General features: G+C 42.1%; 2 protein-coding genes across 3 annotated transcripts in view; both read left to right on the plus strand.

The window, feature by feature from the left end:
* Positions 1-6,980, plus strand: part of LOC135200174 (zinc finger protein 883-like) — a 38,487-nt gene extending 31,507 nt beyond the window's left edge. For both annotated transcript variants that reach the window (XM_064228535.1, XM_064228534.1), the window contains one exon: positions 4,691-6,980. In XM_064228535.1, the coding sequence (XP_064084605.1) occupies positions 5,271-6,851 (1,581 nt within the window). In that variant the 5' untranslated portion in view covers positions 4,691-5,270 and the 3' untranslated portion in view covers positions 6,852-6,980. The remainder of the gene's footprint in view (positions 1-4,690) is intronic.
* The window catches only part of LOC135200175 (gastrula zinc finger protein XlCGF17.1-like), a 235,793-nt gene that overhangs the window by 174,668 nt on the left and 45,766 nt on the right, over positions 1-15,359 (plus strand). The window lies entirely within an intron of this gene.

A 15,359-nucleotide genomic window follows, 5' to 3' on the forward strand; every position in this document is an offset into this window, starting at 1 on the left:
AGCTGCACTACTCACCATCCTCTTCTTAATGTGGGAATCGGCTAATTTAACAGTAGGTAAGATTCAACTCAAATAATATAAATTTTCATAATAAAATTTATTATTTGGATACTTACCTACTGTTAAAGTAGACCCACCCAGCCTCCCCACAACTTACTGGGCTATCAAGGAGAATTCTGATGAGCTAAAACATTCGAAACACACCTGGTGGAGAACAGGTAAACTAGACAGTCATCCGGGCAGCCATTCGATTTTTTTGTTTAAATGCCGACTCGCCTAATCGGCGCGGAGATATAGCTACTTTAACAGTAGGTAAGTATCCAAATAATAAATTTTACTATGAAAATTTATATACTTACATTATTAGGCTTGGGTCCCAAGAATGTTGCTGAAGTTCATGGAAAGAAGATGCTGTCTATGGAGATGAAGATGGAGATAATCAAGAAGTGCTAATGTTTTCTGCACAGGTCGTATGTTTGCGCAGTTCGATGACATTTGCCTGAGTTGTTTCAGGAACATTGGGAAAAGCAGGCAGAAGCAATCTTCCTTGGATAGTTAATTTTTAAAGAGGCCTTTAGTAGTAGTAAGTAAACAGGTAGATCCAAGTGATACGAAAAAACAAAGTTGAAAGTGGTGAAGAAATTGAAATTGGGGAAAAAAATGTAAAGTATAAAAAAGTAAACAAAATGTAAAAATCAAAAAAAGAAAAAAAAAATTAATTTTAAGTTTTTTGTAAAGTTAAGTGTTAATGTGTTTCGTAAATTTTAGTGTTAATGTTTTCTGCCATTTTTTAATGTGTTTCATAAAGTTAAGTGTTCATGTTTTCTGCCATTTGTCCTCCTCCTCTGCCGCCACTTACAGACATCGCCTCACTTGAAAGGTAAGGTTCCACATTTTACTACATACGTACGTACATGTACGTACAGTATTTCTTGTACCCTGTACAGTAATACACTTTATGTACAGGTACAGTAATAGTTAGGTTAGGTATTTAATGGTTCAAATTGTTGTATTTCATTGTTAATTGGTCAATTTAGCTTTATTATAAAATTTATTGTCGTGTTTTTGTAGGGCTTGGAACGAATTATGCAATTTAAATGTAAAATGTAGTTCTAGATATGAAAAAATCAGGTTACGAAGACCGCTTTGGAACCGATTAATTTCGTAACCTGAGGCACTACTACAGTGGTCATTCCCGTATTTACAGGGGATGCGTACCAGACACCCCCGTGAATAGTTAGAATCCGCGAATGTTTGGAACCACTATAAAAATGCTAAAAACAGCCTATTTTGTTAGTTAAAACAAGAAAAACCCACTAAAAATTTTCTTACTGGGTTTTTTTAATAGTTTTATCACAAAAAGTGCATTTTATGATGAAATTGATAAAAAAAAAACAGGAATTTGTGGATATTTCTCAGGAAAATACCGCAAATGTGCGAATTTTCCGCAAATAATGCGAGGAAACGTTCCCGAGAGAAATCCGCAAAGGTGTGAGTCCGCGAATCTGGAGAACGCGAACACGGGGGCCGCACTGTATACCTTTTTTTTTTAACCAAGTGGATCTACAATTTCTCGTATTCCTCCTAATCTTAATGACCTCTCAAGTCCTTTACACATTTGAGCAAGGAAGGTGGAGACACAGTTTGGTCTTTTACTCTTAAGAATTTCAACCACGAACTAACTTCCTTGACTTCCAGGAGTGCCTTTGAGTGCCCATCTTCTCGGTTGTCAGCTACAGCCTGATGACTTCTACGAACCAGCTATAGCCTGGCGCCTACTATGGCTACAAGCACCCACCAGCTCCCAATCTATTATCTATCCTGGCACCCAGCTCGTGTGGCACCCATGAGTTTTGGCGATAACTCTAGCCTGATCACAGCTCACCCTACTAGCACCTAAGATCACTCACTCTGTAGAAAGTATGAGCTTTTGGTCTAATTAGAGCTATTACGTATTACATGAGCAGAACCAGAAATTCAGAGGGTCAGACGAGCCCCTCTTCACCCTCCAACTTAAAAGGGGACATTCATTTCTGAAGCACCCTCAGACTTAGGAGAACATTTTGCCTTTTTTTTTTTTTTTTTTTTTTTTTTTAAGTGAAAGCTAAGGACATCAGAGCAACCTCTACCTTTTTAGCTTCCAAACGCATATGTCCCTTACTTCCATTCTACATCACACTGGAAGTATATTTGACCTCCATGTTTTTCTTCCTTATGAAGTGATCCCGGGCCACTAGTTTGTCTGAAGCCCAGCTCTCCTGGTTGGCACCAACTTTAGAGCTTTAGTCCTGAACTCCCAGCTTGTCTGGTGCCCAGCTCACCATGCACTGTGCTTGTCTAGCTCCATTTCATGTTCCGAGTGCCCACCAGCTCCCATGACCGGCCAGTAGCACAAGTGCCTGCTAACCCCCATGAGCTCCTGCCAGCTCCGAGCTTCTAGCTCTTCTGGTTCCAGTTGCAGTCTGTCTCCAGTTCGTTCTCCAAGCGTCCTGCTCTCAAGCTTCATGGGAAAAGTAGGAGGTTTTATACAGTTGGATTTTCAGGGAACCATCCTCTACATATGATGATAGGACAAGATTTCTTTTCATCTACTGACTAGAATGTTTCCTCACCTTAATGGACATTTAATTTGAGACACTCAGATTCAGGAGAGCCTTTAGCCTAGTGTTTAGTGAAGCTAAGGTGTGATGGTAATTGCTTCATAGCAAAGAAAGATAAAGGAAAGGAGAACGCATTTTCGAGAAGTTCGGCAGCAAGGAGGTTTTCGCGCCACTGTTGGAGGCGCCTATGTTCGTGGTTGTTCCAGAATCGTCGGGCGTGTTGTGGAGCGCAAAAACGCGCTAATGTTACGTGAGAAATGCCGCGATTTTCTGATGCAATACCTCGTCTAGATTCATCTTAGAAGTTCTAGAAATCCCTGGAGTCGGTGACGTTCGCCGTAGGCTCCGCCCTCAGAGTGCCGTATAAATACGACGAACGAACTTTGGAGAGCAGTGATCGTAGAAGAGAGAGAGATTGTAAAAGAGAGAGATCACCGGTTAGTCCCAGAGCCACAGATCAGATTATCAGTGAGAGATCAGCAGCAGCAGAGATCTTCCGTGAGATACGAGAAAACGGAACCGACGAAGTGTCAATCAAAAGAAGTTGTTCGAGAGTTGGTTGGATATTGGTCTAGTCATCTTCCGGTGTGGACGGCAGAGTTGTCTCTACGTTGAGCAGACTTCGGATAAGAAAAGGGGAGAGTTCCTGCCTTACGAATAGACTATTTTCTGCAATACGGAGGCAAGAGGACGACTGCAATTGCCGCTCTACTTTCATGAAGCCACCTCTTCGAAGTGCCAAACTGTTTAGCAAGTATTCTTGTTACCTCACTGTTTCCCCCAGTTCACGCAGTGTAAGATTCTATCTGTTTATGTAAATAGGAGATACCATTCTACATTTACCATTGTTAGTAAGCTTGTAAATAAACCTTTGTTGTGTTAGTGTTTCTTTCTATATTCATATCCCCAGTTTCAACTGTTGGTGTTGAAAAATATTTTTTTATTATTTCATATCGAACCTGAAGCGGACCTCCCTCAGAGGCCGTAACATTGTGTCGTCCTTTAACCAGGATATTTCGACACCGTAACATTGTCTCTGAGATCTCGGAGTCTGTAACAAAAGGACATCAGAGTAGCCTCTTCCTCCTTATCCTTCATATATTTAGTGACCCATATGTCCTATCTACTTTTGACCTACTGGAAGTGTAAAATCAATCTTCGTTTCTCAGTAAATTTAACTAAAGTTGAAAACAGTGTTAAATTTCCAGAACTTTGAGACTATTTCTAGTAACTGGCATGGTATCATTGAAAAAAACTTAGGATTTTTTTCTAATGTCTCTTCACTTTGTAACAAGGTGTCAAGCTTTGCGGAGCCAGGAGGTACAATGTACCTGAAGCACCCATCACTCTTAGTGGTTGGGTTGTGGTTTTCTTTTTGAGAAGGTGACAAATGTTATCTGGTTGGTTTTTTTATTGGTCTCACACCCACAGCAAGGGCGGTACCAATTTATGCTTTGTCAGCCACTAGAATACTACATTGCTACAAAGTTCCCCCTTAAGTAGAGGGGCTCCACAGCTTTACTGCCACACCCACTAGATGTTAAGTTGAGTACCAACCAGAAGCAGTTTTCTACTACAGGCTCTCTTAACTGATAAGGAAATGTCAAGCATTGTATTCAATGTTAGCAACTTTTCTGTTTTAATTCATTACATACTCAATGTTATGAAGTAGAATATGTCCATCAATCCCATCTCTTGTCAATGTGGGAATCAGCAATGTAATTACTTGGTAATTATATAAAGGTGACATTTTTATAAAATAAAATTTTGTTATAGTACTTACCAAGTAGTTACATGATCGAAATCCACCCTCCTCCCATCTGATAGACATTAGGCATGAACAGATTGACATCATATGCTAAAATAGTTCCTGATACACTCACAAGGGAGCGGACCTAGTCACCTGCACAAACGGTTGAGGTGTTACCCACGAAATGTCATTTTTGCCAAGGGACATATGTTTTAAAATTAAAACAAACTCTCTTATAATGATACATGAATTTTTTGTGAATATCTGATTTTGTGTTTGCTATGGACAGTGTTATAATATCAGAGCACATTTTTACTTTTATTTATTTATATTATTTCAGAGTATCACATGCAGAGGAAACTTTCATGAGGTCGCCGATGTATTGCAGTGGGAGTTTGAGAAGATTTTTACTCCATTTTTGTTATTTACATCATATAATACAGGTTTTTTATACTGAAGAAAAAAAAACATCTGGTATTGAAAATTTGACATTAAATTAGTGTAATGTTTTATATGACAGTTTGCATCAATGACTGAATATTTTGTTTGCCTCTATGTAACATTGTTAATTTAGAAATAATTTGTTATACTAAGAAGTGTAGTTGGTCATATGAAACATTTTGGTTTTTAATTGATATAATTGTGTTTTATTTGTGTACTAGATTTGATTCCTTTGTGGTGTCAGAAGTCTTTGTTTTGTTATAGGAATATTTGATTTGCAGTATCATTGAAAGCAGGCTGTAAATGAGCTAGGATTATTTTGAACTTGCAAAAGACCTGGATGCAACCTACCATTCTGTGAGATGTAGACTTTGTGATTACATGAATTAAAACTGTTTACTTCAGTGCTTCCTCTCATTCCAGCAATTTCACTGTCTGAAGGTTTGGCAATAGTTGGTTCATTTTGAGAGCTTCTCTGGATGAAACTGAAAACTGACATTGTTTCAAAGCTGTATATTCAACATCTTTTGAGAATGGAAGCTGAAAACTTAGTTTTGCCTTTAATCAAACAAGAAAATGACAATTTTGAGGATGAACATACCGAAACCACAGTAGATTCTTTCATAGAGGTCAAGGCAGAGCCAGAATATATTGATTGGGATGAAGTTGATGTAAAAGATACATGCCAGCCTTTAGAGAGTGTAGAAGACCATCCAAGTTTTGGCGTGGAAAGCGGAAAGATCTATATTGCAGAAGAAAATAGACATTTGGGGACAACTGAAGGCCAAGGGACAATTTCACAGATATGCAACCAGAAATCCCTCGTGAGAACTCATATAGGAGAGAAGCGGTTCACTTGCTCTTTATGTCAAAATAGTTATTCTTTCTTACATGGTCTCAAAAGACACATGAAAACTCATACAGGAGAGAAACCATATACCTGCTCAGTATGTCAAAAAAGTTTTTATACATCAGGTGATCTCAAAACACACATGAGAACTCATACAGGAGAGAAACCATTTACTTGCTCTGTATGTCAAAGGAGTTTTTCTTGTCAAAGTCATCTCAAACCACACATGAGAACTCATACAGGAGAGAAACCATATACTTGCTCTGTATGTCAAAGGAGTTTTTCTAGTCAAAGTAATCTCACAATACACATGAGAACACATACAGGAGAGAAACCATATTCTTGCTCTGTATGTCAAAGAAGTTTTTCTCGTCAAAGTAATCTCACAATACACATGAGATATCATTTAAAGAAACAAAAAAATAATAATTTGGAAGATGAACATAGCAAAATCACAGTTGATGGATCTGTATTTGTAGATTCTTCCATAGAAGTGAAGGGAGAGCCAGAATATATTGATTATGATGAAGTTGATGTAAAAGATACATGCCAGCCTTTAGAGAGTGAAGAAGACCATCCAAGTTTTGGCGTGGAAAGCGGAAAGATCTATATTGCAGAAGAAAATAGACATTTGGGGACAACTGAAGGCCAAGGGACAATTTCACAGATATGCAACCAGAAATCCCTCGTGAGAACTCATACAGGAGAGAAGCGGTTCACTTGCTCTTTATGTCAAAATAGTTATTCTTTCTTACATGTTCTCAAAAGACACATGAAAACTCATACAGGAGAGAAACCATTCACTTGCTCAGTATGTCAAAAAAGTTTTTATGCATCAGATGTTCTCAAAACACACATGAGAACTCATACAGGAGAGAAACCATATACTTGCTCTGTATGTCAAAGAAGTTTTTCTCGTCAAAGTTATCTCAAACCACACATGAGAACTCATACTGGAGAGAAACCATATTCTTGCTCTGTATGTCTAAGAGGTTTTTCTCATCAAAGTGATCTCAAACCACACATGAGAACTCATACGGATGAGAAACCATATAGCTGCTCTGTATGCCAAAGAAGTTTTTCTCGTCAAAGTAATCTCAAAACACACATGAGCTCTCATACAGGGGAGAAGCTATATACTTGCTCTGCATGTGAGAGAATTTTTTCCCATCAAAGTACTTTAAAAAGACACATGAGAATTCATACGTGAGAGAAACTATATACTTGCTCTGTATGTCAAAGTTTCTGGTTCAGGTCCTCTCAACTCCCAAAACACAAAAATTTATAGTAGAGAGAAACTAAGAAGCTGTATAATACAGGCAGTCTCTGGTTATGGTGGGGGGGGGGGGGGGGGGGGGGGGGGAGGGGGGGGGGGGGGGGGGGGGGGGGTGGTGGGGGGGGGGGGGGGGGGGGGGGGGGTTTGTTTCTGTTCTTGGCGGGTTGCTGATAAGGGAAAACTGCCATTAACCTAAATTCTGCCATTTATGGCGCCAAGTTTCGGATAATGCCGCCTATGTTAGGTGTGTTATGGCGCCACAAATCGCCGATTTTATAGCGCTAGACAAGCCCCATAAAACCGGATTGCCATTAACCGAGTCTGCTGATAACCGGGTATTGCCTGTACTTGATCTTTGTTCAAGTAGTTTTTATAATTCTGAAATTCTCAAGGTACACATTGGAAATCATTGTAGAGAGAGGACATTCTCCAGTCCTAATGTCAAAAATGCTAGACAGTTTCAAATACTTTTAGGTTACTCATGAAAACTCATAATATTTATGAGGTAATTAAATGTACTGTACTGAATGCTAAAACCATACCTGTTCCTACAAAATATACAAACTGTCTTTCTGTATATAAGGGATATGCTTCAGCGTAGCTGGATATGGCTGTTTAACATTTAAAAACAAGTTAGTTTAGGTAGTTATCTACTGGATGCCAGATGGGAGTCTGGGGCCCACCCAGGCTGGTACACGGTCACTTGCTTTCAGCCATCATGCTGTATGGAGCCGTTGTGTTGCCCTCTACCTTGCCTGCCATTTTGCTTTGTTTTTAGTCTACTCTCCTGGTGGGATTGTTCCCTGTTTTGTGTTGTGATACATCTTTTGTGCTTTTTCTGTGTTTGTCTAATGCTACTATTATGCAAATCCACAAATTTGTTAAGCCTAAGGTGTGCAAGGGTAGTGCCAGGTGCAAATGCCCAGTTACTGCCTCTAGAACCTGTACCCATCACCACCTGTTCTTAATGTTGACGCTCATGTCCTTGGCACTAGTCGCAGGGGCATTACTGTACAAGCAGTCCCCGGTTATTGGTGGTGATTCTGTTCCCAATGGCGCAACGATATCTGAAAATCAGAGATATAGTGCCGATCCGCTGGTGATTCTGTTCTCAGTGGCACAATGATACCCAAAAATCAGAGATATAGCACCGATCCACAGTTATTGCTGCCAATCCTTGGTTATTGGCTTTCATGGCTGGGGATCGGTGGCATTATTAAGCGGGGATCAGCACATTGTGGCCCCTAAAATTCAGTTATCCTCATTGCTAGACAAACGCCATAAAACTGGATTGGCAATAACTGAGGCCACAGATAACCAGGGATTGCTTGTATAATCTTGACACTACTTGTAGTAAGCGTTTGGAACTGGTCACCAGTGCAGTGGGTGAAGTACTCACAGATGAGGAAGTACAAGGAGAGGACTCTCAAGGTGTTGTCCAGCAGTAACACACCCCAACTACACAGTTGTTTGCCAATCCATTTAGTTCCTTCCTTCCTCCTTTAGAACTTCCTTGCTTTGCTGTCACTCTATTGGAGCAATCCCCCCTTTGTCATCTTCGGTTGCTTTGTCAGGCGGGAGTCAACATGTTAAAGTGCTGGTAATTAGGACAACCTGTGCTAGGATGGTCTCTGCTCATTCAGGAGGGGAGGAATCCCCTTTGGGGCAAGAAGAGACTACCAACCCCAACCCTACTTCCCTTTCAGCTGTGGAGGAGATCGAGGATCTCTGGGAGACTCTCTGGGTCTCCAGGGCATTCCCTCAGTGCAGAGCTTGCTGTGTCACCTGAGGGCTTCTCACACCCTTGCTATGCCTCCTGTGACTCTGTGCAGTGGCAGTCTCACATTAACTGTCATGATGACTGCAATGGCTAAGATGCTTATGAACATTACCACACACGCCCCTCTGTTGATGACCCCAGGTATTGTTGACCCAACATCACCGCACCCCCCTGCCATACCTTTTAAGTGTTGTCTCTGCTCCCCCCTCCATCGGGGATGGAACCAAAAGGTGTCGTCGTCTTCATCTTCATCGTCTTCCTTGTCGTCATCTGCTGCCTCCTCCCCTTCTTCTTCCAAGGCCCACCAGAGGAGGAAGAAGGTTGCTTGACCTGCCTGGAAGAAGTCCTACCATGGGTTGTTTGACTTGGTGCCTCCCTCCATGGGGGGGAGATGGGGGTCTCGCTCACTCTCCCCAGTCTTCGGACTTGGGAGCCATGTCACAGGTCTCTTTGAGACGTTGTGATTTGGGAGCTTCAAGTGCATGAGTCTCCAAGAGTACTTGTATACCCGAAACTAGTTTGGGGAAGTCACCTTCCAGAACTATTGTAGTGCCTACCTCTACTCGAGTTTCTACAGAAACTCGGGTAGAGAAAGCTACTGATGATCGCATATGCACAACCGTCTAAGCAGGATAGTGATTCTCCAGGTACTTGGGTGTCTACAAAGCCTCAAATCACCTCCACCAGCACGAAGGAGTCAGCTCCTTGGTCTGGTGAAGGCACTACATGAGAGCAAGTGGAGAAGCAAGCTGGTGCTTCTTCACCTCCTGCCACCACTCATCTGAGTATGTAGACAGAGTCCCATTCAGGCGCTGCTGACTCCAGAGTTCGCACACTCTGAGAAGCATCAAAGTGGTCCCCCTACACAGTCTTCTTTTTGGCAGGAGGCCACGGCCTCGAAGAAGACTGGAGCATGTTGTGAGGACAGCACAAGCTCACACCCGAGAGTATGCAGTCGCTCTCCCTCTTAGACAAGCTTCTTCCCCCTCCTCTGCCTTGACAAAAGAAGTACTACTTGCCCTCGGAAGAGCCACTGCCGATGAAACAGGTTGACCCAGACTTGGTTCGCTAAGGTTCCAGGTCTCTCGCTGCAGCACCTTACTGCCAAGAAAGAGCATTGCTCTCATGCAACAAGAAACAGCGAACCCAGAAGCCACTGCCATGGCACCCTTCCAGTCAGTCTCCTGGCTGGACCTGTAGTCGTTCACACTGTCCAAGGTTGCCTTCTCCTAGGGATATGTTGTCCCAGCAGAGGATTCCTCCCTCAGGAGACTTTGCCAATTTGGAAGTAGGGCCACCAGACGTCAAACCTATGGGCAAATTTGGTTTTACTGATGGATGCTATCCTGAATTGTATTTCTAAGTTCGGTGGCCAAGAATCTGCCCTGGCTCTGAGGAATGTACCATTGCTGGGGTTCGCCTCTTTTTTTTTTTTCCTAGGGAGCAGGTAGATGTTATGATGGACAAGAGTCACATCGATGACAACGACTGTCTTTTCCACCAGGCAGTGACCAAGACTGCTAAGTCTTCATGTGCTCTTGCAGCCCAACATTTGGTTCAGGCTAGCACTTCCTCCACAGGCCCCAAGAAGAACCAGGCTTCGAAGGGTATCGGGTGAAACACCCAGCCTTCTTCTGCTCCTGCTAAGAAAGGAGTGCAGTCGCACCCCTTTCAACCTCCCTTCTAGACCAGAAAGGGGGTTAAAGGTAAGAAGAAGAGAGGAGGACACCAGGGTCGGCATTCCCCTCTACATGCTGCTGTTGGTGGTGGGTGCCGTGTTTGAGGCCACTGGCAACTTTGGCAACATACAGAGCCAAGACAGGGTAACATATGTCCTTCAGGAGGGCTGTCTACTCCCCTTTCAGTTTTGACCATCCCTCACCAGCAACCTGGTCTATTTCTGTTCATATGTAACTGGCTCACCAAAGGACTTCGCCCTCAGGGAGGTGGTTCAAGTGATGCTGAAGAAAGACACTGGGAGTTGTGATAGATTTGTCCCCAGGCTTTTACAGCTGAATCTTTTTCAAAGAGAAAGCAAAGGGGGGTATGTGGTGGTTGGAAGCCAGTCATAGATCTCTCTCACTTGAACCTATTAATTTGCCAGACTCAGTTCACAATGGAAACGACACAGTCTGTGCTCGCAACCATCAGGGAGCACAACTTCATGCTTTTGGTGGACCTGAAGGGTGTGTATTTTCAATTACCTATCTGTCCTCTTGCAAGTATCTACACTTTATCCTCGAGGAGACAGCATACCAATCCAGGGCACTTTGTTTCAGAGTCTCAACAGTTCCTCAAGTGAGAGTATTTAGTCTTGTGTCAGCATGGTCCCATTTACACAGGATACATGTCTTGAGGTATCTTGATGATTGGCTAGTTCTGGCGACCTCTCGGTTGCAGTTGTTCTAGGACAGGGATCACCTTCACGAATTTTGCCTTGACCTCGGGGTGGTGCTAAATATTGAGAGGTCTGATCTCACTCCCAAGCATAGGGTGAAGTACCAGGGCTTGCTGATAGATATGTCATCAGCAAGAGTCTTCCCCTTGGACTCACATATCAGTAGCTCAGGGAGACAGCGCAGTTGTTCCTGTCATGGCAGGAGCAACCAGCTCGGCAGTGGTTAGTTGTTCTTGGGCACTGGTCATCCTTCGAGAAGCTGGTCCCTCATGGGCTGCTTCACCTTCATTCTCTTCAGTGGAGGGTGAAGGAGTTCTGGTTTCCAGCATGGGACCTTCCATCCCTTCCCATTCTTCTGTGGAGGAATTGAGACAGGAGTCTCATAATATGAGTGTCTACACACTCCATCTCCAAAGGTGATTCTGGTCTTAGATGCTTTGACCAAGGGATGAGGTGCCCACCTGGAAGAGTTGCTGATCTCAGTTGTGTGGAGCCAAAACGATAATGTAATACTTTCATTTCAATATCCTGGAGCTCAAGGCAGACTTCTTGGTTCTCCAAGAGTTTCAGGATTGAGTGATGGGACACTCAGTAGTGATGATGAGCGACAACACTACAGTAGTGGGATATGTCAACAAGCATGTAGGCCTAGTGTCTCGTTTACTTCACATGTTGATGATGCAGGTGCACGAGTGGGCGGTAGCAATCTTGGTGGAGCTGTCAGCCAGATAAATTCCAGGCAAGAGGAATGTAGTGGTAGACAAGCTCAGTCGCCAGGGTCAAGTGATAGGGACAGAATGGTCCCTTCACACAGATGTCAAGGAAAGGCTGTTCAGCATTTGGGATCTTCCTTCCATCAACCTGCTTGCCACTTGGCACAAGAGGAAGCTGCAATGTTTTGTTCCATCGTTCTAGACCCAGGGTCCATAGCAGAGGAAGCCTTCCAACACCCATGGGATGACCAGGACACTTACGCCTTCTTTCCGTTTCATCTGATTTAAAGGGTGATCAACAGGGTAATAACCACCCCAAATCTCAGAATGACCTGGGTAGCTCCCAAGTGACTACATGCAGTATGGTATCCAGACCTGCTTGCTCTACTTCTCTTTGCACAGTTAACCCTTAAACGCCGAAGCAGTAAAATAAAAATTGTCTCCCGTGTGCCGGAGGTGTTTCGGAGTGAGCGCGGAAGTGGAAAAAATATTTTTTTCAAAAAATCACAGCGCGCTTAGTTTTCAAGATTAAGAGTTCATTTTTGGCTCATTTTTTTGTCATTGGCTGATGTTTAGTATGCAACCATCAGAAATGAAAAACATTATCATTATCATATATAAATAATGCGATATATGATAGCGCAAAAACGAAATTTCATATATAATTGTAGACAAATCGCGCTGTGCGCAAAACGGTAAGGGGGGGCATGGCAAAAAAATGACATGGGTTACAAAAACACATGGTAACTAATTGAAAATTTTATTTTAGGGTTGGCAATCTTGATACCTGGACTCTTCTCCCATCTGCTGAATGCAAAATCTGCAATAGAAAAGAAGAATAAAATAAAAAAGGGCATTTTTTCGTATGCCATCCAAAAAAACTGCTACTGCTTTAAAACTACTTCAGAGATAGGGAAGCTAAACCTAGTCTCCATTTAATATCTAAATAGTGTGTCAACAAGTCTCCGTTAAAACCAAAATTTGTACTTTTAGATGGGATAAAGTTATTATTTTGCGTTTTAAATTTGTAATAAAAATCTGTTACGTAAATAATGTTTAAATAAAGAAAGAGAAACATTTCAAAGATTGGTTCTGAGCAAGTTATAGAACTTTTTAAAGACGAATACAATGAAAAAAAAAATTGTGAAAATCGGATAAAAACTAACGAAGAAGTAGTGGTTTAAAAGACAATAACTCACTTTGAGAAAATGGGGCATTTAAAGTTTGACACATCCCACGGCGACTAGTATGCTCCAGCAGAGCAGCTATTGTACACCTTCTTTTTTTTTTTTTTTTTTTTTTAATACTGATCTTTCTACGCACTGAACTGGTGAGAGTTTGTGTTGGAGCACCAGTGGTGGAGGGAGGCAGTGGTGTGGTGGCGGTCTTATGGCTCGTTGATGGCTGGGGAGGATCAGCTGTTGCGGGTGGTGGAGTTAAAATGGCTGAACACTCGTCGCTCTTCCAGTTTTCCTCCTTTCACCTCTCTCGCTTTCTCAACTGCTTCCGGCCATCCTCTTTGATGTAGCCCTTTCTTCCTGGCATTGCAGAAATGATTTGCAGTGTAGAGAATCCAGATAAATCTAAAAAAAATCGACCGATGAACGGTGACAGTAGCAGACGAAACACAAGAAACGTCACGCGAGCAGCCGACACAGACGACCGTCTGCTAAGATAGCCTTCAAGGCACTGACTTCCAAAGCTCCAGTCCATCGCCTACTCGCTACCGTATAGCAGTGGACGAGTTGTCATATTATTTTTTATTCATGATATATGATAACGTATATAATTCCTTGATATTTATATTATACGCTGTATAACCTAATAATAGGGAAATAAGAATTGTGATTGTCAAAATAATAACTTATTTAGCAAAATATTGTAGAAAAATAGTTAGAATCAATTATATTGCTCTGAAACTTCGGGAGTGGGTTGCCATTTCCATGAAGTATTCGATGGTTGATTCACTGAAATCGACTTTTTTCAAAATATTTCGTCATTTTGACGGGCAGTCCCTTAAAGGTAACAAGTTAAGTTAAGTACTGGTTCCGCCCTTTTTCAATATTTAGGGAGTGAATTTGGCCTATGGTTCGTTTTGCCTTTATTTAGGATTTTATTAGGCGTCACTTTTAAATAGGGGGCGGGCGGCAAGTCGCCTTACGGCTTACCCTTGAATTGTACCGATTTACGCTTGAATTGTACCGACTTCGAGTAGTCTTCCTCTCTGCTTGTAACATGTGATATTTCAGTACATGTATGTATGTATATATATATATATATATGTATATATATATATGTATATGTATATGTATGTATATTTATTTAGTTATTCTTGGGTGGCAGTTTTAGTCGATCCGATTTCCATTTATGTTTTTGTTTCCATTTTCATTATTTTAACGTTTTTTCACGTATTCTTTCGATTCACGTTCTTTGTTTCGTGCTTGCCGACGCCTTTATCCACCGTCCTATTTTTCATTCAAGAATTTTCCCTTTTTTTCTTTTGTTTTCGTCAGCTTGCCGTTTCTTATCGTTTTGTCAGTAAGCAAGTAGTTTTTCCCCTTTTGCGCCACTGTTATCGAGTGGCCTTCATTGCGGTTTTAATATTTTTACGACAGTTTATTTTCATTTCCCCCGTGTTTTAAAAAGCATGGACTTTTCTTTTAGCTTTAAGTAATTGATTTTATTTTTGTCTATGTATATTTTGGATGTTAGGTCGGTTAGCCTACATAGGCTATGCCTGCGTTTTCCTCGTAATCTTTTGATTTGCGAGGATACCGGGCTGATCACGTGCAATCGTCACCCCATCAGCCCTCCTTCCCTCCCCCCCTCCCCCCACGTGGGGGGCCCCAGTAGTTGGGTGTTTTTCTCCTCTCGCCTCGGTTGTCGCTGGACAGCCGTTCCCATCAGCAGAGGGGGGGGTGTAGAGGGTCCTCCAGGACCTTAGGTTTGGTGGGTGTCGCTTCTCAGCCGACCGCCTCCGGAGTTTGTTGATTTGCTTTGCGTATTCAGCCTCGGCTTCCGTGGAGTTATTGCGCTCTGCTTCTTTTTCAGTCTTCCGGAGCTTACATCCATCCGCCTAAAACACCCTTCCCTCTCCGCTTAAGGAACGGATTTAGATTCAGGAGCCTCTCCGGTAGTCGTTGAGGGCTATGTTTTATGGAAGTTTCTCTTCCGTAGCGGAGATATTATATTTGTTATTTTATTTTTCTCCCTTTTATTTTTATTTTCTTTTCTTTTTTGCCACGAACTTGCGAGTTTCATGTGGCCGTCCCGGGTTACTTCGTGTACCCCCCACCCCCCCTCCCGGGTCATACAGCGTCCGGTGGTTTTTAATTATTATAGTCCCGGGAACTAAAAAAAAAATATGGAATATATATTATATATATATATTTTTTATATATATATTATTTTCCTTTCTTTTGCCACGGAACTTGCGAGTTCATGTGGCCGTCCCGGTTTACTTTAGTTTACTGTTGCCCCCACTCCGGGTCATACAGCTCCGGGTGGTTTTAATTATTTATAGTCCCCGGGACGTAAATATATGAATATAT

Source organism: Macrobrachium nipponense, chromosome 26, assembly GCF_015104395.2.
Source record: "Macrobrachium nipponense isolate FS-2020 chromosome 26, ASM1510439v2, whole genome shotgun sequence".
Lineage (NCBI taxonomy): Eukaryota > Metazoa > Arthropoda > Malacostraca > Decapoda > Palaemonidae > Macrobrachium > Macrobrachium nipponense.